Source organism: Hippichthys cyanospilos, chromosome 8 (assembly GCF_059441005.1).
Source record: "Hippichthys cyanospilos isolate Australia breed blue-spotted pipefish chromosome 8, RoL_Hcya_1.0, whole genome shotgun sequence".
NCBI lineage: Eukaryota > Metazoa > Chordata > Actinopteri > Syngnathiformes > Syngnathidae > Hippichthys > Hippichthys cyanospilos.
Window position 1 is genome coordinate 23,617,604 of NC_142376.1, and position 25,050 is coordinate 23,642,653.

The following is a 25,050-nucleotide window of genomic DNA, read 5'->3' on the forward strand; positions in this document are numbered from 1 at the left end:
TTGGAGTCTAGTGCAAGTATAATTAAGGTGCTTGTATAAAGTGAATAGTGCAGTGCAGAGTATGAGGTTTAGAGTTTAATGTGAGCTTTTACTGCCCCGGGTGGAGTTGAAGAGCCTCATGGCATGGGGGAGGAATGATCTCCTCAGCCTGTCCGTGGAGCAGGACAGTGACAGCAATCTGTCACTGAAGCAGCTCCTCTGTCTGTGGATGATGCTGTGTAGTGGATGTGTTGGATTGTCCATGATTGATAGCAGCTTGTTTAGCGCTCGTCGCTCAGCCACAATTGTCAGACTTAATTAATGACATTTATTTAATCAATGACACATTAAATTATTTAATGACACATTTATTTAATTAATGACACATTTAATTATTTAATGACACTTATATTTAATGATACGCTGTTGCTAGGTTTCATCCTTTGCTTATCTGTCAAGCTCGCTCGTCAAAGTTTAATGGGCGGGTCCTAACACCTGATTGGTTACCCGCTCTTCAAGCCAAAACAAATTAATTTCAGAGAAGATTGACTTAGAGGATGAATGTACTCCAATACGTTGGATGGCACGATAACATTTACATTTATTTGAATGGTCAGACCAAACGACTAAACCCATGGTTGTCTGTCTCAAGGAATATCAAGAAAAATCCTATTGATAATAATAATAATAATAATAATAATAATAATAATAATAATAATAATAATAATAACAACAACAACATTTGTTCAGCTGAGCGCTTGTTATACCGATTCTTTGCCGGGTTTATTTTCTACATCAATATCATCGTCATCTTACGCCCGGTAGGAGGCGGAAAATGCTCCTAGATTGGTAGTCATCCCTAATTATAATTAGTCGACGGCGAACAAGAAAAAGTTCAAGACCGAATACATCATGTGCACGTGCTTGTCCCATTGTTTTGAGAAGTGAAAAATGGCAAAACGTTGCACAGAGTTACATAGAGAGGCATCAAATTTAATCGAAGAAGCACTTCACAAAACTCAGCCTCCCATGGCGGCTCAGTTGCAGCAGCAGAGACCTGCTACTCCCTCAAGAACACCCGTCCAAGGTAAGCCAAATATCCATTATTATTTCACGTTTGAATTCGTTTTAAAAATATATATGTATTTGGTTGTTTCATTACGACTATCAATTAGGCGAGCATAACGCTCGGTAATTTTGCCGAATGCTGTTCGTTTGCTGGCAGAACCACACCAGTTTGAAAATAAAGGTGCGACATATTTCTCTGTTGCAGCCGAGGTAGCAAGACTTTTTGCGCCATATACTGTAATTCCGCTGGAGCGAATAGAGTTAAAAGGCCGAGAAGACCAGCATTTCAAATCGGCTAAACAAGTCTGACCACCAGGCAGATAAAGTTCCAGATATGACCTTGAAAGCTCACCTTCTTGCTGCCGGACTTGGGGAGCAAAAATTAACATTTTCAGGTCAGTAGTTACCATAGCGATACCAAATCCCCCCCACCCAAGAAAAAAAAATAAACAACAAACAACAATATTGCAAATGTATTCAAAATTTCATTCAAAGTCAATCACATGATAAATTAATATCTGACTCCAGCTTAATGTCCATAACATGAATAATGTTTTTTATGTGCTCAGTTGTGAGTGGGCATGAGTAAAGTATGGTTGTCACATCTGAACTGTTTGAAGTATTTCCAAAGCTCCAAAACTGAGGAGGTTTTGAACTTTTAAAGATAGCGGGATTTACTCGCAGCAGAAACCTTGGATTGATTCCGTGTCCAAGCTCTGGATACACACTTGCCTACCTGAAAGAGCCATCAACGATGATCGGACAGGCTACAATTTACATATGTCCACTTCAGCAGGATCTACCATTCCAGCCTTACGTATATTTACAGAGACTCATGTTCAATAGTCAAAGCAATGTTTACTGTTCATTTATAATCATTATTTAAAACTATTTTGTTGTCGTTAGGAGCACTCACAACAGGCCTCTGGACCAGAAGTCCCCTGCCTCAGTTGTGAAAAGGCAGTTCCCTTTTCAGGAATGAAGGTATACAGACTGAGCTGCAATGGTTGGGTGCTTTTTACCATTCTGCAAGATTAGTATATATTATTTTTGTTCCGAAACAAATGTCTCAAGAGTGTCGAGCACACAATCAAGATAATAGGAAGATATTTTGTACATTTCAAGGACATCAACAGAGGAATCAAAAACACATCAAGAGGCAGGCCAAAGTGAAAATGACAGAGAGACAGCCTCAGTCAATGACTGTTCCAGAGAGGCCTGAAACATCAGCGGAGAGTGCAGTCATACCAGGAGTGACTAACACTGAGGCACTGAACCATACGGACACAGAAGAAGGTTTATATCATCACAATAGAATTCCTCTCCAGTTGTGTGTAAAAGAGTCTCATTGAAAAATAACATATGTAGACAAATCTATACTAGCACTATAACACAACTATAGTGTATGTTAAAAATATTGTTTTTCAGAATGTTACATTCAACAAATGGTTGGGTTAAATAAAAAAGCCAACTATAAGTCAAAAAAGGACTGACCCAGTATTTAGGCCAATTTGATATAATTTTCTGAGTTGTTTTGCACAAAAGTAATTTCGAGAACTTAGTCATTCAATGATACACAAGACAGCCTCAAATGGACTTTGGTAAATGGACTTTCACTTATATAGCGCTTTTCTACCTTAGGTACTCAAAGCGCTTTACACTAACTAGTCATTTACCTACTGATGACGCAGCATCAGGAACAACCGGGGGTTCAGTGTCTTGCTCAAGGACACTTAGACATGGTCTTGATGGTCGGGGGATCGAACCCACGGCCTTTCGGCTGGGAGACGACCACTCTACCACTAAGCCATGCCGCCCCTAATCTGGGTTGTTTTAACCAAACCTGAAAATGTGATCAAATAAATATTGGAATTAGTCTTTTTTTTTCCCTTGCTCATAAGTTATTTTGAACCTATTGGTTTGAAAGCTAATTCCTTCCTTTTTTAACTTGGCATTTCATTAATTAATATGAATCATATATTTATGGATAACGAGTAGATATCTGTTTCATGTAACTTGCAAACTCACAACACGTCTCTCTGACATCTATTACTTTATTTTCATTTTTATTTATTTCTAGAATGGGAGCTTATTAAGGAACCAGCTCAAGCTACCAAGGTTTACATAGAGAGTTTGTGAAGGAAACATGCATTTGGGAAACCACTGAGAATGAAGATAGATGCAAGGGACTCTGAGGAGGACAGGGAACGAGAAATGTTTAAATGATAAAAGTTATTGAATGCACTGATCAGGAGGTTTAAGTGACACAAATTCTGTATCAGTGAAACTACACAAATACCATGCAGTTTTTGGCATCTGTTTTATTATCCATCTTTTAAACATTTTTGTATCACTCATCTGAGTGTGAAGAACACAGCATTGATGTTATCCATTCTGTGTACCAGTGACGAGAGTTCATGTATCTTCATTAAAGATACTTAAAGTTCAATTTCTGGAAGTACTGCAGCTGTCAAAAGGTAGCTTCAACCTGAAAGGACGAGGAATATGATCAATTTTGAATTTATAACCGGTGACATGAGGTATTTAGCAGTGATGGGAAAAGAAGGCTTTAAGATGCTTCATGACCCAGTTGTATTTTTTTTTTACTCCTTCTAATGGTACTCTGTTCAACATAGGCTTTGAAACTTCCTGTTTTGAACAGACAATGGAAGCTCCAGCCTTAGTTTTTGAACTACTTATTTTATTTTACTTCCACTAGGTACATCATGCTGACATTTTTAAACCTCTTTCTTTAAGCCAACAGTGGCCATTTAGACTTCTTAAAATGACATAACCTGGGGTGCTGCTTTCTGTGTGTGATAGGCCATTCTCAAAGGTTTTGTCCCCTCTCATAATGAATTCTATATCAAAAAGGTACAACTCTTTCTTTAACCTCAGTAGGATCTGCCATCGGGCCTTGCTCTCTGTAACGTCTCCAGAGTTGTTGTGGTGATTGGTTCCTTTCAGTTCTAAGGCCATGACAGTTCCAAGCATCTTGGAAAGAGTTCAGGCTTTGCTGAATTTGTGGAAGGAAGATCCGGTGCAGTCCAAAAAGATGAACTTCGTTGTCTGGATTCAGTGTTCCCTTTGCTTCAAGTGAAGTGAAGATCTGATAGAAGAGGTCCAGGGAATGCTGATAAACGTCTCTCCATATCCTTTCAATTCTGTGCTTAGGATAAAATTGGCAATGTATCAAATTATTTCTTAGTGACATTATAAAGAAATACACTCATCTGGTGATATTGTGATCCAAATGTGTATTTACCGCTGGTTATGGACACTTCTGCCTGTGATGTGTGAATTCCTGTCAGTATCCCTGCTCCTGATCATGAACTCTGCCACATCTGCATTCTCTCCCCCTTTATCAGATCTGACTCTTGAAGGCAGCCCATACTGATTAACAGCAGCTATGAAACTTTCTATGTAAGACTGTACAAGCTCTGTTATTGCCAGCCACAGTCAAATAGACCACTAAACGACTGAATCCATCCACCCCGCCAAGGACAACAAATCTCCACCTGTCAGGCAGTTGTGAACAGACAAAAAAAAAGTTTATGGTAAAGCATATCGTATTCAATATTAACTACAGAAAGATGTACAGATTACTGAATACGATCACTGACCTGATTAGTATATGGTTCCCATCTATATGCCATAAAGAATTTGGGCCTGGAACAGAATACTGTCGTCGTCTTGAAACATGCAACCTGAGCCGTCTCATTTGAATTCCCTCTGCATCGACTCTGCGTAAAGACTATTGCAGCCTTGAGATTGACAGAAGGAAAATAAAATTGACCTCTGGGATTTCTTAAGGTATCCTTTTTTGAAGCAATGGTCAGGTTATAAGTAACAAATATACAGTCATGTGTGTAAAACAGTTTCAGTGCAGCAAAGCCAAAGCCTTCAAAATAAAAGTTATTCAACACACGACAGAAACAAATCAAGTTGCTAACTTAAATTTCAGCAGATTGCAGATAAAATCCCAGATGCATGAAATCAGCTAGGCTCCCTAATTGATTTCAAAGAAGCAATACTTTAAAACGAATTAAAACATTGCTCATATCGTTTTACTCACTTGGAACACGCACACCTCTTGCATTCAGATGGCCACGCATGAACTTGTAGCCGGAATTTGGATGTGGACTTCACTTACAATGCGGTCCAGTTCCTTGTCGTTCATCGTTGAAGAGAGATCTCTCTATCTACACAAAATACATTACCGATAATAAAGAAATATGGCACTAAACGTGGATGAGATCGCTGAATAAGTTGACAACTTGTGAATGTAGTACACTTACCTCAAACTGGCTTGCTTCATGAGTCTCCTGACTGTCCTCTTTGAGACTCCGAACGTCGCTGCAATTTGACTTGTTGATAATCCACAAAGTACGTAATTTTCCAGAACTGCAATTGGTATATCAAACGCCAAACGTCCCGATCCATTTGTGTGTCGTGCTCGGGGACCTGTGAACCTCTACTGTACTTCCTCTAAAATTGCAGTCACTCTTGGGTCAATGTCGGAAACGGAAAGTGCAGAAATAAGTCCAGCAACTTCAATAAATTCCTTCACTTTTCGTTGAGTAAAATCGTTTTCTACAGGCCCTGCCTCCACATTTTCAGCAAGGTCTGAAATATCTCGACCTAACTGTCGTGAAAGATCACGAAGGTCCTCTGTCATCGCATCCGCCATGTTTCCAACCTCTTCAGGTCGAAGTAATGGATTGGACATGATTTGAGTTAACGGGCTTTGGGCCCGCCCACTAAATTGACGAGGGAGGTTGACAGATTGCCGAATGACAGATAGAGAAATAGCTGAAAACTGGCCGTGTTTCATACTTTGCTAAACTGTCAACCTCTCCCGTCAAATTTGATGGGTGGGCGGGTCCTAACATCTGATTGGTTACCCTTGCAAGACAAAGCAGGGTAACCAATCAGGTGTAGGACCCGCCCATTAAACTATGACGCGAGAGCTTGACAGATAAGTAAAGGATGAAACGTAGCAACAGCGTGTCATTAAATATAAGTGTCAATAAATAATTAAATGTGTCATTAATTAAATAAATGTGTCATTACATAATTAAATGTGTCATTAATTAAATAAATGTGTCATAAAATAATTAAATGTCATTAATGAAATAAATGTTTAATTATTTCAATGAAACGTTTAAATTATTTAAACATTTATTTAATTAATGACACTTTTAATTAATTAATGACACTTTTAATTATTTAATGACACTTATATTTAATGATTGAATGGTACATTTATTTATTGAATTTTGGCACTTTTGGTCCTCCATACGATACATCGTCCCACTTGGTGATTTTTTTTGACAAGAGAATTGTAGTTGCCGTACTCGGCCCAGTCATGGATGTCGACGCTGCTCACGCGATAGTTGAAATGACAGCTTATTTTTTCTTTCTTTTTTTTCTAAATTCTTTATTACTGATACAATGCAGTACATGGCAATAAATATTTCACGATCCTGTGGGCTACAAACCATCAGATTCAGTACAACACAACATTAAACAAATACTGTAGATTAAAAAAGCGAACTCCCTGTGTCAGTTTGTGGTAGAGGACTGTTTAGGAAGAGTGGGACATCACAGCTCTAATTTCGGACCCGCGCTCATAACATTTACGGCCCTATTGATTCACAAGTTCAAGTCTTAGTTCAATTTGCCCCTCACTACCGGCAACAAATCTAAATAATATATTGTTAAAAATTTTTTTTGCATAGCAACACTCCAAAGACGTTTCCAAAATAAACTTCGTTTCCAAGTGTCAGCGAAAGTAACCCAAGGGCTGACCTCCGTGCACTTGCTCTTCCGGTTTAGCTCTTCCCGTGGGTACCGTGAAGTAAGTAAGTTGTCTAAACTGTTGCGATATTAATATTTGTAATTGTTGTCATATTTAGTCATTATTACTTCAACTTTGTTCGCTAAGTTTTTTCGTCCTATAGTATGCCGACACGTGTGCTACGTGTGCTAATTTGATGACGCATTTGACTAGTTATGTTGCGGTAATATAATGTAGTAACCTGATTGCTTACTTAATGCAATACATCGACCGCCACCATCTTCTACTTTTATGAATAAAACGTTGTTTTCATTATCATTTATTTTAATCATTATTTCATTATTTTTCGTTACGCAATAATGAACAACAACACTAAGTTAGTGGTGTACTTAGTTGTCGTAAAAATAAATGTTGTAATTAACTTTACTTTCTCCAATTAGTGGTGTACTTAGTTGGTGTTAAAAAAAGTAGCCTCTATGTTCTTCCATCACTTTGTTTTCACTATTTTGAGTATTATTAATTACATTATAATTTGTTCATTACGTGTTTGTTCGCTAGTATACTAATGCTACGTGTGCTGTGAAATATATTCAAATTCAGCTATCACTAAATTCCCCTAGAATTTCCCCCACTATTGTTATTATTGTTATTATCGTTATTATTATTTTCACATGCTTGCTTATCTAACGTAATTTTGCTGCCATTATCGTTATCTACAATCTTCTATTTACAGATGTAATTGTATGGCTTTAATAAATATCAGCAAGACAAAATGTAGACGTTCTTTCTCATTCATTATTAATTACTTACACATCCTTAAGTAATTTGCTGTAAAAACGATTAAACCTAATTATAAAATATTTCGTTCGGTGGAATGTACAGCACATAACTAAATGAAAAAACAGTGCAAAATTAAATGACACAACCATAATTTTATAGAAGAAGTGACGGTTGAACAAAAATCGTCAATACCCTAACTTGTCATCGTTGTCATTGTGCCAATTCAATTGTCGTCTTAAACACATGTGATATTAGATATGCATGTTTAATTTTGTGAAAGATATTTTTTAAAAAGTCTTGCTGCCTTGAACTCAATGTCTGAAGTATTTCTGACAACTGTGAGTAGAAACGGAGAACAACTTAAGTAAAGTTGGCAAGATATTGGCAGATTCGGACTTTCGCGATCAGTACCTCTCAGACAAAACGTCGTCGAAACACCAAAGTCGCCTTTATACCTCCTTCATAACACGGACTACCAGCTACAATGTCAAAAAAAGACATTTGTAAAATATTTAAACCGTTTCTTTCGGTGAAAAGACGCAATTGATCTCTATGAGCAGCAGAGGCTGGGTGAGCGCGCAAGGGACCGTCTGCAAAATACTAGATGAGGAGGGGGAAAAAACAATAACGCCACAATTTGTGATTATGAATTCAACGAACACATCAAAGACATTAACATAATCATATTGAGACAGTGCTTTTGGATAAAAAAAAGCGTTTGTTTAATTTTGGACAATGTTTGTACTTAAAAATCATTAATAAACTGAATATCCATCTATAGCTCCAATACTGTTTAATATAAGGAGTCCAAAATCACTGGGCACATTCATGACATTTTCATGATCACACTACAACACTCGTTTTTTAAATAAATTATTTTGATAAATTTGGGGGATTTATTTTAAATGCTTGTTAATCATTTATACCCTCAAATGAATCAGTGGCTCCCCTTTTTGAGTTGGGGTAAACACTCCTAAATCACTACACCATCAATGAAGTACTCCCAATTATCCAACAACTGCTGGTTTTCTAATAAATTCCTTTGCCTAATTTTAAGAATTTTTTTAAATGCATATTGACCATAATTTGCCAATATATTGATCAATAGCTCTGCTGTCGGTTGAGTTAGAGACTCCAAAATTACCACACAAATCAGTGACATCCCTCCCCTTATGCTACATCCTCTGGTTTTCAAATAAATCCCTCTGCCCAATTTTAAGGATTTTATTTATGATTATTGTTCAATATTTAACCATATATTGATCAATAGCTCTGCTGTTGGTTGTGTTAGGGACTCCAAAATCACCACACACATCAGTGGCATCCCTCCCCTTAGGCTACATTTACTGATTTTGAAATAAAGCCCTCTTCCTATTTTTAAGAATTTTTTTTAATTTATTGATCAATATGTATCAATATATTGATCAATAGCTCTGCTGTTGGTTGGGTTAGGGACTCCAAAATGACCACACACATCAGTGGCATCCCTACCCTTAGGCTACATTCTCTGGTTTTTAAATAAATCTCTTTGCCTAATTTTAAGGAATATTTTATCATTATTGATCAATATTTACCCATAAATTGATCAATAACTCGGCTGTTGATTGATTTAGGGACTCCAAAATCACCAAACACATCAGTGACATCCCTTCCCTTATGCTACATCCTCTGGATTTCAAATAAATCCCTTTGCTTGATTTTAAGGAATATTTTATCATTATTGATCAATATTTAACCATATATTGATCAATAGCTCTGCTGTTGGTTGGGTTAGGGATTCCAAAATCACCACACACATCAGTGACATCTTTCTTCTTACGCTACATTGCCTGGTTTTCAAATAAGTCCCTCTGCCTAATTTTAAGGATTTTTTTATGATTACTGATCAATATATACACATATATTGATCAATAGCTCTGAGTTTGGTAGGGTTAAAGACTCCAAAGTCACCCCAAACATCAGTGACATCCCTCCCCTTATGCTACATCCTCTGGTTTTCAAATAAATCCCTCTGCCTAATTTTAAGGATTTTATTTATGATTATTGATCAATATTTAACCATATATTGATCAATAGCTCTGCTGTTGGTTGTGTTAGGGACTCCAAAATCACCACACACATCAGTGGCATCCCTCCCCTTAGGCTACATTTACTGATTTTGAAATAAAGCCCTCTTCCTATTTTTAAGAATTTTTTTTAATTTATTGATCAATATGTATCAATATATTGATCAATAGCTCTGCTGTTGGTTGTGTTAGGGACTCCAAAATGACCACACACATCAGTGACACCCCTCCCCCTATGCTACATTTGCTGGTTTTCTAATAAATCCCTCTGCCAAATTTTAAGGATTTTATTTATGATTATTGATCAATATTTAACCATATATTGATCAATAGCTCTGCTGTTGGTTGGGTTAGGGACTCCAAAATCACCACACACATCAGTGGCATCCTTACCCTTAGGCTACATTCTCTGGTTTTCAAATAATTCCCTTTGCCTAAATTTAAGGAATATTTTGTCATTATTGATCAATATTTACCCATATATTGATCAATAGCTCGGCTGTTAATTGGGTTAGGGACTCCAAAATCACCACACACATCAGTGACACCCCTCCCCCTATGCTACATTCGCTGGTTTTCTAATAAATCCCTCTGCCAAATTTTAAGGATTTTTTTTATGATTACTGATCAATATTTACCAATATATTGATCAATAGCTCTGAGTTTGGTTGCGTTAAAGACTCCAAAATCACCCCACACATCAGTGACATCCCTCCCCTTATGCTACATCCTCTTGTTTTCAAATAAATCCCTCTGCCTAATTTTAAGGATTTTTTTATGATTATTGATCAATAATTAACCATATATTGATCAATAGCTCTGCTGTTGGTTGGGCTAGGGACTACAAAATCACCACACACATCAGTGGCATCCCTCCTATTAGGCTACATTTCCTGGTTTTGAAAATAGACCCTCTGCCTAATTTTAAGGAATATTTTATCATTATTGGTCAATATTTACCCATATATTGATCAATAGCTCTGCTGTTGGTTGGGTTAGGGACTCCAAAGTCACCCCACACATCAATGACATCTCTCTCCTTATGCTACATTCTCTGGTTTTCAAATATATCCCTCTGCCTAATTTTAAGGATTTTTTTTATGATTATTGATCAATAATTACCCATATATTGATCAATAGCTCTGCTGTTGGTTGGGTTAGGGACTCCAAAATCACCAAACACATCGGTGGTATCCCATCCCTTATGCTACATTCCCTGGTTTTCAGATTAATCTCTTTGCCTAATTTTAAGATTTTTTTTTACTATTATTGATCAATATTTACAAATATATTGATCAGTAGCTCTGAGTTTGGTTGAGTTAAGGACCCCAAAATCACCACACACATCGATGACATCCCTCTCCTTATGCTACATCCTCTGGTTTTCATATATATCCCTCTGCCTAATTTTAAGATATTTTTTATGATTAATGATCAATATTTACCCATATATTGATCAATAGCTCTGCTGTTGATTGGGTTAGGGACTCCAAACTCACCAAACACATTAGTGACATCCCTCCCCCTATGCTACATTCGCTGGTTTAAAAAAAAAAACCTCTGCCAAATTTTAAGGATTTTTTTATGATTACTGATCAATATTTACCAATATATTGATCAATAGCTCTGAGTTTGGTTTGGTTAGGGACTCCAAAATCACCACACACATCAGTGGCATCTCTCCCATTAGGCTACATTCTCTGGTTTTCAAATAAATCTCTTTGCCAGATTTTAAGGATTTTTTTTATATTATTGATTAATATTTACCCATATATTGATCAATAGCTCTGCTGTTGGTCAGGTTAGAGACTCCAAAATCAACACACACATCAGTGGCATCCCTAGCCTTATGCTACATTCTCTGGTTTTCAAATAATTCCCTCTGCCTATTTTTAAAGAATATTTTATTATTATTAATCAATATTTACACATATATTGATCAATAGCTCGGCTGTTGGTTGGGTTAGGGACTACAAAATCACCACACACATCAGTGGCATCCCTCCCATTAGGCTACATTTCCTGGTTTTGAAATTAGTCCCTCTGCCTAATTTTAAGGATTTTTTTATGATTATGGATCAATATTTACCCATATATTGATCAATAGCTCTGCTGTTGAGTGGGTTAGGGACTCCAAAATCACCAAACACATTAGGGACATCCCTACCCTTATGCTACAACCTCTGGTTTTCAAATAAATCCCTCTGCCTTATTTTAAGGATTTTTTTATGATTATTGATCAATATGTATCAATATATTGATCAATAACTTTGCTGTTAGTTGAGTTAGAGACTCCAAATTCCCCAAAAACATCAATGACATTCCTCCCTTCATGCTACATTCTTTAGTTTTCAAATAAATCCCTCTGCCTATTTTTAAGGATTTTTTTTTTTATTAATATTGAGCAATATTTACTCATATACTGATCAATAGCTTTGCTGTTGGTTGGGTTAGGGACTCCAAAATCACCAAACACATCGGTGGTATCCCACCCCTTTATGCTACATTCCCCGGTTTTAAGATTAATCTCTTTGTCTAATTTTAAGGAATTATTTACTATTATTGATCAATATTTACTAATATATTGATCAATAGCTCTGAGTTTGGTGGGGTAAGGGACCCCAAAATCATCACACACATCAGTGACACCCCTCCCCTTATGCTACATTCTTTGGTTTTCAAAAAAATCCCTCTGCCTAATTTTAAGAGTTTTATTTATGATTATTGATCAATATTTACCCATCCTTAAAATCCTTAAAATTAGGCAGAGGGATTTATTTGAAAACCAGAGCTTGTAGCATAAGGGTAGGGATGTCACTAATGTGTTTTGTGATTTTGGAGTCCCTAACCCAACCAACAGCAGAGCTATTGATCAATATATGGGTAAATATTGATCAATAATGATAAAATATTCCTTAAAATTAGGCAAAGGGATTTATTTGAAAACCAGAGGATGTAGCATAAGAGGAGTGATGTCACTAATGTGTTAGGTGAGTTTGGAGTCCCTAACCCAATCAACAACAGAGCTATTGATCAATATATGGATAAATATTGATCAATAACCATAAAAAAAATCCTTAAAACTTGGAAAAGAGATTTATTTGAAAACCAGAGAATGTAGCATAAGGGGAAGGTTGTCACCGAGTTGTGTGGTGTTTTTGGAATCTCTAACCCAACCAACAGCAGAGCTATTGATCAATATATGGGTAATTATTGATCAAGAATCATAAAAAAATCCTTAAAATTAGGCAGAGGGATTTTTTTGTAAACCAGAGGATGTAGCATAAGGGGAGGGATGTCGCTGATGTGTGGGGTGACTTTGGAGTCCCTAACCCAACCAACAGCAGAGCTATTGATCAATATATGGGTAAATATTGATCAATAACCATAAAAAATTCCTTAAAATTAGGCAGAGGGATTTTTTTTGAAAACCAGAAATTGTAGCCTAAGGGTGAGGATGCCACTAATGTGTTTGGTGATTTTGGAATCCCTAACCCAATCAACAGCAGAGCTATTGATCAATATATGGGTAATTATTGATCAATAATCATAAAAAAATCCTTAAAATTAGGCAGAGGGATTTATTTGTAAACCAGAGGATGTAGCATAAGGGGATGGATGTCACTGATGTGTGGGGTGACTTTGGAGTCCCTAACCCAACCAACAGCAGAGCTATTGATCAATATATGGGTAAATATTGATCAATAATGATCAAATATTCCTTAAAATTAGGCAGAGGGACTTATTTCAAAACCAGGAAATGTAGCCTCATGGGAGGGATGCCACTGATGTGTGTGGTGATTTTGTAGTCCCTAACCCAACCAACAGCAGAGCTATTGATCAATATATGGGTAATTATTGATCAATAATCATAAAAAAATCCTTAAAATTAGGCAGAGGGATATATTTGAAAACCAGAGGATGTAGCATAAGGAGAGGGATGTCATCGATGTGTGTGGTGATTTTGGAATCCCTAACCCAACCAAACTCAGAGCTATTGATCAATATATGTGTAAATATTGATCAATAGTCATAAAAAAAATCCTTAAAATTAGGCAGAGGGTATTATTTGAAATCCAGAGAATGTAGCCTAAGGGGAGGTAAGCCACTGTTGTGTGCCGTGATTTTGGAGTCTCTAACCCAACCAACAGCAGAGCTATTGATCAATATATTGATAAATATTGATCAATAAACAAAAAAAATCCTTAAAATTAGGCAGAGGGATTTATTTGAAAACCAGAGGATGTAGCATAAGGGTAGGGATGTCCCTAATGTGTTTGGTGAGTTTGGAGTCCCTAACCCAATCAACAGCAGAGCTATTGATCAATATATGGGTAAATATTGACCAATAATCATAAAGCAATCCTTAAAATTAGGCAGAGGGATTTATTTGAAAACCAGAGGATGTAGCATCAGGGTAGGGATGAACCTAATGTGTTTGGTGAGTTTGGAGTCCCTAACCCAATCAACAGCAGAGCTATTGATCAATATATGGGTAAATATTGATCAATAATCATAAAAAAAATCCTTAAAATTAGGCAGAGGGATTTATTTGAAAACCAGAGGTTGTAGCATAAGGGTAGGGATGTCACTAATGTGTTTGGTGGGTTTGGAGTCCCTAACCCAATCAACAGCAGAGCTATTGATCAATATATGGGTAATTATTGATCAATAACTATAAAAAATTCCTTAAAATTAGGCAGAGGGCTTTATTTGAAAACCAGAGGATGTAGCCTAAGGGTAAGGATGCCACTGATGTGTGTGGTGATTTTGGAGTCCCTAACCCAACCAACAGCAGAGCTATTGATCAATATATGGGTCATTATTGATCAATAATCATAAAAAAATCCTTAAAATTAGGCAGAGGGATTTATTTGAAAACCAGAGGTTGTAGCATAAGGGTAGGAATGTCACTAATGTGTTTGGTGAGTTTGGAGTCCCTAACCCAATCAACAGCAGAGCTATTGATCAATATATGGGTAATTATTGATCAATAACTATAAAAAATTCCTTAAAATTAGGCAGAGGGCTTTATTTGAAAACCAGAGGATGTAGCCTAAGGGTAAGGATGCCACTGATGTGTGTGGTGATTTTGGAGTCCCTAACCCAACCAACAGCAGAGCTATTGATCAATATATGGGTAATTATTGATCAATAATCATAAAAAACATCCTTAAAATTAGGCAGAGGGATTTTTTTGAAAACCAGAGGATGTAGCATAAGGGGAGGGGTGTCACTGATGTGTGGGGTGACTTTGGAGTCTTTAACCCAACCAAACTCAGAGCTATTGATCAATATATTGGTAAATATTGATCAGTAATCATAAAAAAATCCTTAAAATTTTGCAGAGGGATTTATTTGAAAACCTAAGAATGTAGCATAAGGCGTGGGGTGTCACTGTTGTCTGTGGTGATTTTGGAGTCCCTAACTCAACCAACAGCAGAGCTATTGATCAATATATTGGTAAATTATGGTCAATATGCATTTAAAAAATCCTTAAAATTAGGCAAAGGAATTTATTAGAAAACCAGCAGTTGTTGCATAATTGGGAGTACTTTATTGATGGTTGTAGTGATTTAGGAGGGTTTACCCCAACTCAAAAAGGGGAGCCACTGATTCTTTTTGAGGGTATAAATGATTAACAAGCATTTAAAATAAAGCCCCAAAATTTATCAAAAGAATTCATTTAAAAAACGAGTGTCGTAGTGCGATCATGAAAATGTCATGAATGCCCAGTGATTTTGGACTCCTTATATTAAACAATATTGGAGCTATAGATGAATATACAGTTTATTAATGATTTTTAAGTACACAAATTATCCAAAATTAAACAAACGCTTTTTTTATTCAAAAGCACTGTCCCAATATGATTATGTTAATGTCTTTGATTTGTTCGTTGAATTCATAATCACAAATTGTGGCGTTATTGTTTTTTTCCCCCTCCTCATCTAGTAATTTGCAGACTGTCCCTTGCGCGCTCGCCCAGCCTCTGCTGCTCATAGAGCTCAATTGCGTCTTTTCACCGAAAGAAACGGTTTAAATATTTTACAAATGTCTTTTTTTGACATTGTAGCTGGTAGTCTGTGTTACGAAGGAGGCATAAAGGCGACTTTGGTGTTTCGACGACGTTTTATCTGAGAGGTATTGATCGCGAAAGTCCGAATCTGCCAATATCTTGCCAACTTTACTTAAGTCGGAGAACAGCACATATCTGTCAGGCTCATCTTAACTGTCTTGTTTGTCACCGGACTTCAAATGTAATAGCCATATATGAAGAAGACAAAAGAACGTTGGTCAAATCATTCTAATAAGGCTTTTTGGGATAATGGGGTTGAGTAGCTATTAGATTATAATTTTTTTAAATGTAATTCCGGTGTGTTTCTCAAAAATATATGCATATTTTAAAAATACTCTTCATAGCACTTTTTTGCATACATGCCACTTTCAAAATCGTTTTTTTTTTTAAATTTTTTTTTAAATGCGTCATGTAATCCCGGAGTACATATAACTGTTAGGCATCTCCTTTTTAGCAGTTGAACGCTTGACTTTGCGACAAATATTAGATATATTAGATATAAGTAGGTTCCAGTCAGTGTCTCGTTTTTTGCTCTTGAAGTCTTGTACATCATCCCCCCACACACACACACACACACACACACATAAGCACACACACATATTCACACATCCATCAGCATGCTGTTTTTGGCATTAGTAGGGGTATGCGAAACATGTTACAGTGTATACATTAACAGCTAAATAAAAGACAGTAAATAAAAAGTACATTTAATTATTTCTCTGTTGGCTAATTGTTAGATTTTTGGTAAGTGGACTTTTTGGCATTGGTATGGATAACCTGAATTTCATTATTGTTAATTTTATAAATTAGTAAAATATATTTTTTGAAACTATTGGAGAAAACCTTAAATAAACTAATGTGAAAATGAACATGTTTTATTCATACCAAAAAGGTTAAAAGATGTGTATTGCATAAACGTTAAGGTCTGCTTAGAAGCTAAAATTTGTCTTTAATGTTGACGGCGATGTGATTTGTGCAATTGCAAATGCTCTCGCTAAAGTACCTGGATGTCTGTAGTTCCTGATGGCACACCATTTTTGAACTGATAGGTACAGCTCACCTTTGCATTAGATGGTGATGTCCGTTCAAGAATGCATCACTTGCTTAACATCAAATAAAACCATACAGTTACAGTACATATGAAACTGTATATAGCTAACACCAACAGATGATTTTGTGCAAAAAATCTTCATATGTGTTTTGAGGATGCATCACTTGGTTAACATCAAATAAAAGCATACAATTACAGTACATATGAAACTGTATATAACTAACACCAACAGATGATTTACTGCGACTGTCTTGTGTGGATGAACGTTTTGCCAGAGACATTAACTACTTGTTCTTTGCTCAGTTTGTGACTGAAATCCACCAGGCCACATCAAGCATAAGAATACAGCTACGTAAAGGTAAACCTTTTACCAGAGACAGTCGGCAAATAAACAATGCTATGTTGCAGGACAAACGGGAAGTTGAAAAACTGATACACAGCAAAGACGCCGTCCGCTTCATGGTCCCGTTAAGGGGCACCCCGGCCTTTTGGGAGAAATGTCTCAAGGACCTTTTTGCCATGATTCGGCAGCTAGGCACACCCACGTTCTTCTGCACATTCTCCACTGTTGAAATGCGTTGGGAAGAAGTCATCACCGCCATCAAAGCGCAAAAAGGTGAACGGGTGATTTTCGCTCACCACGACTGGGCCACAAAGTGTGAAATTCTCCGCAGCAATACGATGACAACGATGCGCATGTTTGACAAACGTGTGGAAGCTCTGTTCTCCGGCGCAACCCATTGGAAAAGTGGTCGACTACTTTTACAGATTGGAGTCTCAGCACAGAGGAAGTCTGCACATCCATTGCATCATTTGGGTTGAAGGCGCCCCCATCTTTGAGGAGGCCTCAGATCAAGAAATCTGCGATTTTGTGTCGCGCTACATTTCCGCTGAGCTGCCCAACCTGGAAAAGGAACCCAAACTGCATCAAAAAGTCACAGAGGTTCAGATGCAAAATAAGTCTCATTCAAAGACGTGCATCAAAGCACCCGGCGCGCAGTGCCGTTTTGGTTTCCTCAAGCAGCCGTGCGAGAGAACCATGATCATGAGACGTGAAGAGTGTGATGGAGAAAATCCAGAGAAGTAGAAGTGGTCGGCGCCAAACCCCAAGCTTGTTGATTTGCAAAAGTTGCTGAACGAACCGGAAACGGCCTCTCTGACTTTGCCGCAGCTACTGGCTAAGTGCGAGCTCACCAGTGATGAGTACATGGAAGGTTTGTACTCAATTGCCGCAAAGACCTCTGTCGTGCTCAAGCGAGAGCCCAAAGACTGCTGGGTGAACAACTACAATCGACACCTGCTTCTTGCTTGGGATGCAAATATGGACATTCGGTACATTCTGAACGCTTATTCCTGCATTACCTACATCTGCAGCTACATCAGCAAAGCTGAACACGGCCTGAGCCAGTACCTGAAATCGGTGATTGTGAACTCCCGCAGCGAAAATGTCAACGAGAGCGATGAAATGAAACAAATCATGCAAGTGTACTCAAAGAAAAAAGAGGTGAGTGTACAAGAGTGCGTCGCACGCGAATGTGGCCTCCATATGAAGCAAGCGTCCTGCAGTGTGGTTTTTGTACAAACCAGTGACAATGCGCTGAAAATGAGTTATCCCCTCTCTTACCTTGAGGGCCAAACGCAGGAGTCCGTTGAAGTGTGGATGACCGGCTTGCCGGAAAAGTATAAGGGCAGACCTCAAACAGAGGAATTTGAAGTGAAGTGCTTGGCTGATTTTGCCTCAACCTGCGGAATCGTGTACGGCAAGCAAGCTAAAGGCGGAAATGTTTTCCCCCTGCTGAACGACATGGGGTATGTCCAAAAAAGAACAGGTAAACACGCCGTCATCAAATACTGTAAATTTTCACAGGAAAAAAATCCATTCTCAAGCTCTATCTGCCTCATCGTGCCGACTGCCAGTTGAAGTCCAGAACCAAAGAGGTAAGAGGTTTTTGAGTTTTGCACATGAGCGCTGCAGAGGTGTTGAAAGGTTCATGCAGTCCTACATACAAGTTGTTTCAAGACCATGCCTTTGTACAGTTGCCGGCTGCTGAGCATCCAGAGGCCGTTGTGCAAATTGTCGACCGGAAGAGAAAGAACGATGAGAAGCACAGCAAAGATGTTGACAACGCCATCCGAGAGGTGGAGGAAAGCGGAATAGTCTTCAACGAGTGGTGTCAGCTAGCGCCCGAAAGAGAACTGCAAAGACTCGAGTGCATCGAGGAAATCAATGCGAGGGATGATCCCGGTGACGCAGAGATGTTGACAACGCCATCCGAGAGGTGGATGAAAGCGGAATAGTCTTCAACGAGTGGTGTCAGCTAGCGCCTGAAAGCGAACTGCAAAGACTCGAGTGCATCGAGGAAATTAATGCGAGGGATGATCCTGGTGACGCGGAGGAAAACGTACCAGACTACAATGTCAGGTCCGAGGTAACGGAAATGTCCATCGCGACGGAAGCCGCCGCATCGATCCGGCTGTTTTGCGCGACATATATCGGACCCTTAACCGAACGCAAGCGTGTGCCTTCTACCTGGTCAGAGATTGGTGCATACGACGTGTGTGTGGCTTAAAACCACGGCAGTTCTTCTATTACATCAATGGTGGCGCCGGAATGGGGAAGTCACATTTAATCAAATGTATTCACGCAGAGGCTACAAAAATACTGCGCAGACTGGCTGAGGAAGCGGACATTTCCAAACAAACGGTCATTCTTGCAGCCTTCACTGGCACCGCGGCCTTCAACATTTCAGGTATGACTTTTTACACTGCCTACTGAAACTGCCAAGAAGCCTCAAACCCCCGTATCATGGCCTGGGCAACAAACTGGACGAAGTGAGAGCGGAGCTATCGCTCGCTGAAATTCTCATCATCGACGAGACTTCCATGGTGTCGAAAGACCTCTTTGCATATGTCGACGCCCGGTTGAAGCAAATCAAAGGAATCAATTTACCATTTGGTGGCATGTCCGTTATCGCTGTCGGGGATTTCTATCAGCTACCTCCTGTGAGACAGTCCAAACCTTTAGGTGTTTACGATCCCACCAGACTGGACCACTGGCGCGACAACTTTGAAATGATCACGCTGACCGAAATCATGAGGCAGAAGGATGACGTTCCGTTCGCCAAACTACTGAACCGACTTCGCGTCAAAAAGAAGTCCCATGAGCTGTCGGAAGTGGACAGAGCTTTGCTGGCTATGACTTACACCGCTGCCCGAAGGAAGTTCTTCATGTTTTTGCCACAAACAAACAGGTAAATGAGCATAACTCTCATATGCTGAATCTGCTTCATGAGGAAATTGTGACCATCGATGCCGACAACTACAAGAAAGACCAAAGAACTGGCACAATGGCGAGACAAGCCGCCCCTGTCCAAGGGGCAAAGAACAAGTTGGCAACGAAATGTGGCAGCGGTGTAGGTATTTGGGTGAAAGAACACATTCCGGCACACAAAACAATCTACATCCAGGGTGTCACTGATATTGAATTTGTTGTGGTCAAACTTGAAGCTCCCATCAATATGTTCATTGCAGCTGTGTACCGGCCTCCGGGACAGAGTCTGCGCTCTTTTTTGCCAAAGTTGGAAAGGTTGTTGTACGCTCTGGAAGTGATGGATCATCATCGGATCTTGGTATGTGGAGATTTCAATGAAGATGCACTCTCAGACTCATACAAGCCCAATATGGAACTGTTAGTCTCTAAGGGTTACACACAGCTCATAAATACAGGTACCACTGACAAGAACACACTGCTTGACCTCATTTTTGTCTCCCGACCTCAGTGTGCTGTTCATTCAGGTGTACTGCGAACATAATATAGCTATCACAACCCTGTCTTCTGTGTTTTACACACTGAAAGGTGAGTCATGTCCAATTAGCACATTAAGAGTTGTCCCTGTCGTGTTATGGAGCCCTAATGTTAACCTGTGATGGAATGAAATCCGGGGTGATGATGGTCACGCGTGTGTGTGAGAAGGTGAGTAGGAGGTGAGTCAAATTTTGAGACAACGAAAAAAAAAATAATAATAATAAATGGAGGATGGAGTGTCAAGTCGATGGGAGGGAGTGGTGGGATTATATGTTGACATTTGATAGGATGAAATCTGCTGCGAAGACGGTTTAACGTGTGTGTAAGGTGAGTGGAAGGTGAGGAGGAGAGACAATGTACAGAGAAAGTATAAAAATCTTTGGGGAGGGAGGGTCTAGTGGAATTATTTTTGTTCACAATTTTGACAATGTAATAATCGTCAGCGTGAAATGACAGCAGAAAACAGACCAAGTAAGTCTCTATAAAATATTTTTTTGTCAACTGTAAGTGTTGTCATTTTACTCTCCTCTACTTTAAACAGGTTAGTTGTTCTGAAGAGATGGTAGATTCATCTCATAATAGAGAGCATAGATATGTGTGTACATAATCTTAATGTGCTACCATTGTAGAAAATGAAATGGTTATACTTAAATGTTGGAAAGAGCCAAGCCCATCTCGCCTTTGCAGCATGCGAATTTCTACTCGACACTATTGTATTCCCCTTTTTCTCACAGGGTAGAAGAATGGGTGCCCAAATACATACATCAAGGAGCACTGACTTGTAAACCAAGGTGGCAGCCAAGCAGGACTTCTCTTCATTCCTGTCACGAATAACCCGCGGATCCCAAATGGGAATGGACCCCAACTAGGCACGAGAGGTGAAGTTACTGAGTTTATTAACAAAAGGAGCACGCAAGGCGTGAGAAAAACACAAAAACAGTCCGAAGGCAAAGTAGCAAACCAAAGTCACAAAGTACCAACACAAAGCGAGACGAGAACGTCTGGATCTAAAGTCCACGGGGAAGAAGGGCAGCAAGGAGGACGTGAGTCCACGGGGGATGACTGCAAACAAAGTAGCAACAGAAATCGTTCACAAGCCGTAAAACATAACACGCACAAAGTACAAACCAAGAAGACTCGAGAAGGTGGGACGTGAGGTCAAGAGCGCTGGGATTCACGGGACGGCAAGCGAGCTTGACGAGGGGATAACCCGGCAAAGGCTTGTTTGTAAGTGCCGGCCAGCTTATAAAGCCCTCTGACGAGATGCGCAACAGGTGTGAGTGTCTGATGGCCCCGCCCAATGCGGAGGAAGGAGACAGTCTGCAAATCAACACAAACTAAAAAGACAAGAAACGTGACAATTCCAGTGTAAGTTACTGTGAACTACTGTATGTCAGTTAAAACCAATTGTAGGTCTGCCTATCTTTTGGAGCAGTCGTCCTCACTACCATCTATTTTGATTATATTTTGTAGATCTGGATTAAACCAAGTCTGTTTTCTGCTCTCTTCAGACTGTCTTCTTTTATTCGTAGGAAAAGGTAAGTCGCTCATCATTCAACCTGTCTTCCTTTCTAAAGCCAGTAAAATAATTTTTGGCCCGTGTATTTTATCAGGATATTTGTTCAGAGGAAATAGACGTCAATACTAGAACAGAAGCCACTTGTGTGCGTTTTTCATGTCACTTTCTGATTGCACGTGCATATGACTGGACATTACGCATGACATATGAATTTAAACGGCATGCCATTGTAGAGATATAAATGGAAAGGATATTTACATATTGTTGGGTTTGAAGTGGGCTTGATACCCCACAAATGACCCGAGGAGAGGTGTAAATAACAACACAGGAGTCAGAGATTAAGTTTTACCACTGCAGTGGGGAGAGCTCGAAAAAGAGCGTGACCATGTCAGCCTCGTTGCAAAGTCTCTCTTCCCTCTCTCTCTCCGAGCTTTCGGACTGCAGTCTTTTTATTAAAAAACTGTTACTGAGGTGTGGGGGTCTCACAATTCAACCGTCACACAACATGAGCATTGTGCACCGTGGCGGAACTTGCAGATAACTTGCGATTCAGGCCTTGACCTTGACATTGTTTTTAACACACACACACACATATGAGACAAAGAGGCGCTGTGGTGTCTGAAAAAGTAAGTTAGAATACATGAAGCAAAGCTGTTGTACTAATGAATCAGCCAGAAAAATAGCAATTAGAATACATAAAGCAAAGCTGTTGCACTATTAAATCAGTCAGTTTATCTTACACATATATTGTAAGACAAAGCCAAGTCTGTTTTACTTTTGTATATATATTTATTTATTATTTATATATGTTATATATTTGTACTCAATGGTTCTGAATTCCTTTTTTTTCCCCCCAGATTAAAATGATCGGTGCCCATAAATATACATCGTGGAGCACTGACTTGAAAACCAGGGTGGCAGACAAGCAAGGACTTCTCTTCATTCCAGTGTAAGTTGCCGTGAACTGTGTCAGTTAATGCTTTCAGTGCCATGGACAAGAATTCTACCCTTTAATAATAGTAATCACAATAATAACTAAATAATAAAGTTATAAGTATGTTCTTCTGGAGAATACACTCATAATGAGAATACACTCTTGACTACTAATGCTTATCTAAAATAAGTTCTGTAAGCTCTGTTGTGATAAAATGTGACCACTAGATAACAGTGTTTTTACATATAAAACATAACTATTGTCAACTGAACATGCATTCAAAGGAATGGTAGTCAATCTTTCATGTGATATATTAATATTTTCATTTTTTTTTTACATTTACATATTTACATAGACATAGTATACAATATTCTGTTGGCCGTGAAAGATGATTGAAAATGCAAAATACACTGGCTCTCTCGAGGTTTCCTTTTCCGATAACGCTTGGCACTAAAAGAGTTAAAACAAACTATAGGTTCGCCTCTCTTTTGCAGTTTGTCCTCACCCCCTGAATGTGTTTCTTATTTGCAGGCCTATGTGTTCCCCATGTTGCCTGTGGCTCCACACATTGCATTCATCCAAAGAAAAGAAAACGGGTTCTTTGTTCAGGAGAAAGAGCTAGCAATCAAGCAGGAGTTGTCCTCATTCTGGTGTAAATTGCTGTGATTTATTTCAGTTAAAACTAAAAATGTGCATATCTCTATCAGCTTTTGTTGTCACCTCCTCAGTGTATTTTGTTTCTTTTTTGGAGACCGATGTTTTCCACTTGTTGCCTGTGGCTCCACATGTTGCATTCATCCAAAGAACGAGTGGAAGATCACCACCGCGTCAAAGGCTTTGATGACACATCATCAGGCTTGTCCAGTGGCAGTTCCCCTCTGGATTAAAACACGTCTGTTTTGTGCTTTCTACAGACCATTTTCTTTCTATTGGTAGGAAAAGGTAAGTAGCTCATCATAAGTAATTTTTGTCCCATCTACAGTATTTCTAACAGGTCCTTTGTTCAGGAGAAAGGAGAGAGTTGCCGTAATTTATGTCAATTACAGCTAAAAAAATGTGGATATCTTTCTCAGCTTTTGTTTTCACCCCCTTAACGGATTTGTTTCGTTATTGTAGACTGATGCTGTCCACTTGTTTCCTGTGGCTCCACATTTCATTCATCCAAACAACAGCTGGACGTTTGCCACCAAGTAGAAGATTTTGATGAGCCATTGTACTGCTTGCTCAAGGACCTGTTGTCATCTGGAACATCTCCTCTCTTCAAGGTAAACTGCTAATCATTAAGCCTATCTTTTTTCCTAAAGCCATTAAATGTTGTAAAAATATTTCCTTTCTTTTTTAACAGGCTCTTTGTTCGGGTGCACAAGCAGTTTATAGCAGAATCACAGTAACAAATATGTGAGTGTATTCATGTCACTGGATACTTGATTGGGCATGAGTGTGATATACTAATTTACTGTATTGTAGAAAATGAAAGATGATGTCAGCATCATGGAAGTTTTGTCGTGTGTTCTCCTTTTTCCCCAAGAGACAAAAAAAAAAGTAAAAATGAAGAAGAAAAAGAAAACAAGTGCCAACAACATGAAGACCACGGACAACCAAGCACCACTTCTGCCGATTCATTTGTAAATCGCCAATAGGAGTAGCCAAATTGCTATTAAGTGGTGTTTTAAATGCAGCGTTATCTTTTTACAGCTTTAGTCTTCACCACCTCCTTCATCTTTTCATCATGCGACCTTGCTGAGGAGTTTACAAGGACCATGACGCCATCCTATCCTTAGAATGCAATCTCTTTTCCTGTTCTTACGCTGTTGTCCCTGCATTGAAAAGAACAGTCCTAGTCCCCCAATCCAACCTACATGATCTGTATCCATAGATACATTTTTGCCATCATCTGTGTGCTCTGCAAAGGTTGCTCTATGAAATACCTTTTCACTCATGCATTTGTTTAAATACATTTGTATGTACCATA

At 38.7% G+C, this 25,050-nt stretch overlaps 1 protein-coding gene and 1 pseudogene across 26 annotated transcripts; one reads left to right on the forward strand and one right to left on the reverse strand.

Moving 5' to 3' along the window:
* Nucleotides 1–411: 411 nt before the first annotated feature.
* LOC148420569 (uncharacterized) lies at nt 412–25,050 on the forward strand. Of its 25 annotated transcripts, none has more exons than XM_088421221.1 (12): nt 412–1,066; nt 1,253–1,442; nt 1,954–2,343; nt 17,229–18,324; nt 18,451–18,629; nt 18,688–18,758; nt 18,858–20,793; nt 21,360–21,993; nt 22,099–22,163; nt 23,002–23,093; nt 23,610–24,343; nt 24,424–24,476. In XM_088421221.1, exons 4-7 carry the CDS (start codon nt 18,028–18,030, stop codon nt 18,869–18,871), a joined length of 561 nt encoding a protein of 186 aa, XP_088277347.1. In that variant the 5' UTR covers nt 412–1,066; nt 1,253–1,442; nt 1,954–2,343; nt 17,229–18,027; the 3' UTR covers nt 18,872–20,793; nt 21,360–21,993; nt 22,099–22,163; nt 23,002–23,093; nt 23,610–24,343; nt 24,424–24,476. The 25 variants fall into 25 exon arrangements, 24 of the variants coding, with proteins under 24 accessions (XP_088277347.1, XP_088277348.1, XP_088277349.1 ...); XM_088421232.1 differs by lacking the exons at nt 412–1,066; nt 1,253–1,442; nt 1,954–2,343 and adding an exon at nt 6,836–6,907 and having other exon boundaries at nt 18,858–19,249; nt 19,469–19,570; nt 19,865–20,793; XM_088421222.1 differs by lacking the exon at nt 1,954–2,343.
* On the reverse strand, nt 3,082–4,804 carry LOC148420570 (uncharacterized; annotated as a pseudogene). The gene is made up of 3 exons (XR_015866381.1): nt 4,671–4,804; nt 4,313–4,565; nt 3,082–4,211 (listed from the first exon to the last, which is right to left on the reverse strand). The product of XR_015866381.1 is annotated as an uncharacterized LOC148420570 (transcript).

What these genes read in the sequence shown, in the direction of transcription:
- LOC148420569 (XM_088421221.1), top strand. Translation starts at nt 18,028, where the DNA reads ATGGAAGGTTTGTACTCAATTGCCGCAAAGACCTCTGTCGTGCTCAAG. An exon ending in TGTACTCAAAGAAAAAAGAG is followed by an intron (nt 18,325 to 18,450) that starts GTGAGTGTACAA and finishes TCTTACCTTGAG; the next exon opens with GGCCAAACGCAGGAGTCCGT. An exon ending in CCCCTGCTGAACGACATGGG is followed by an intron (nt 18,630 to 18,687) that starts GTATGTCCAAAA and finishes AAATTTTCACAG; the next exon opens with GAAAAAAATCCATTCTCAAG.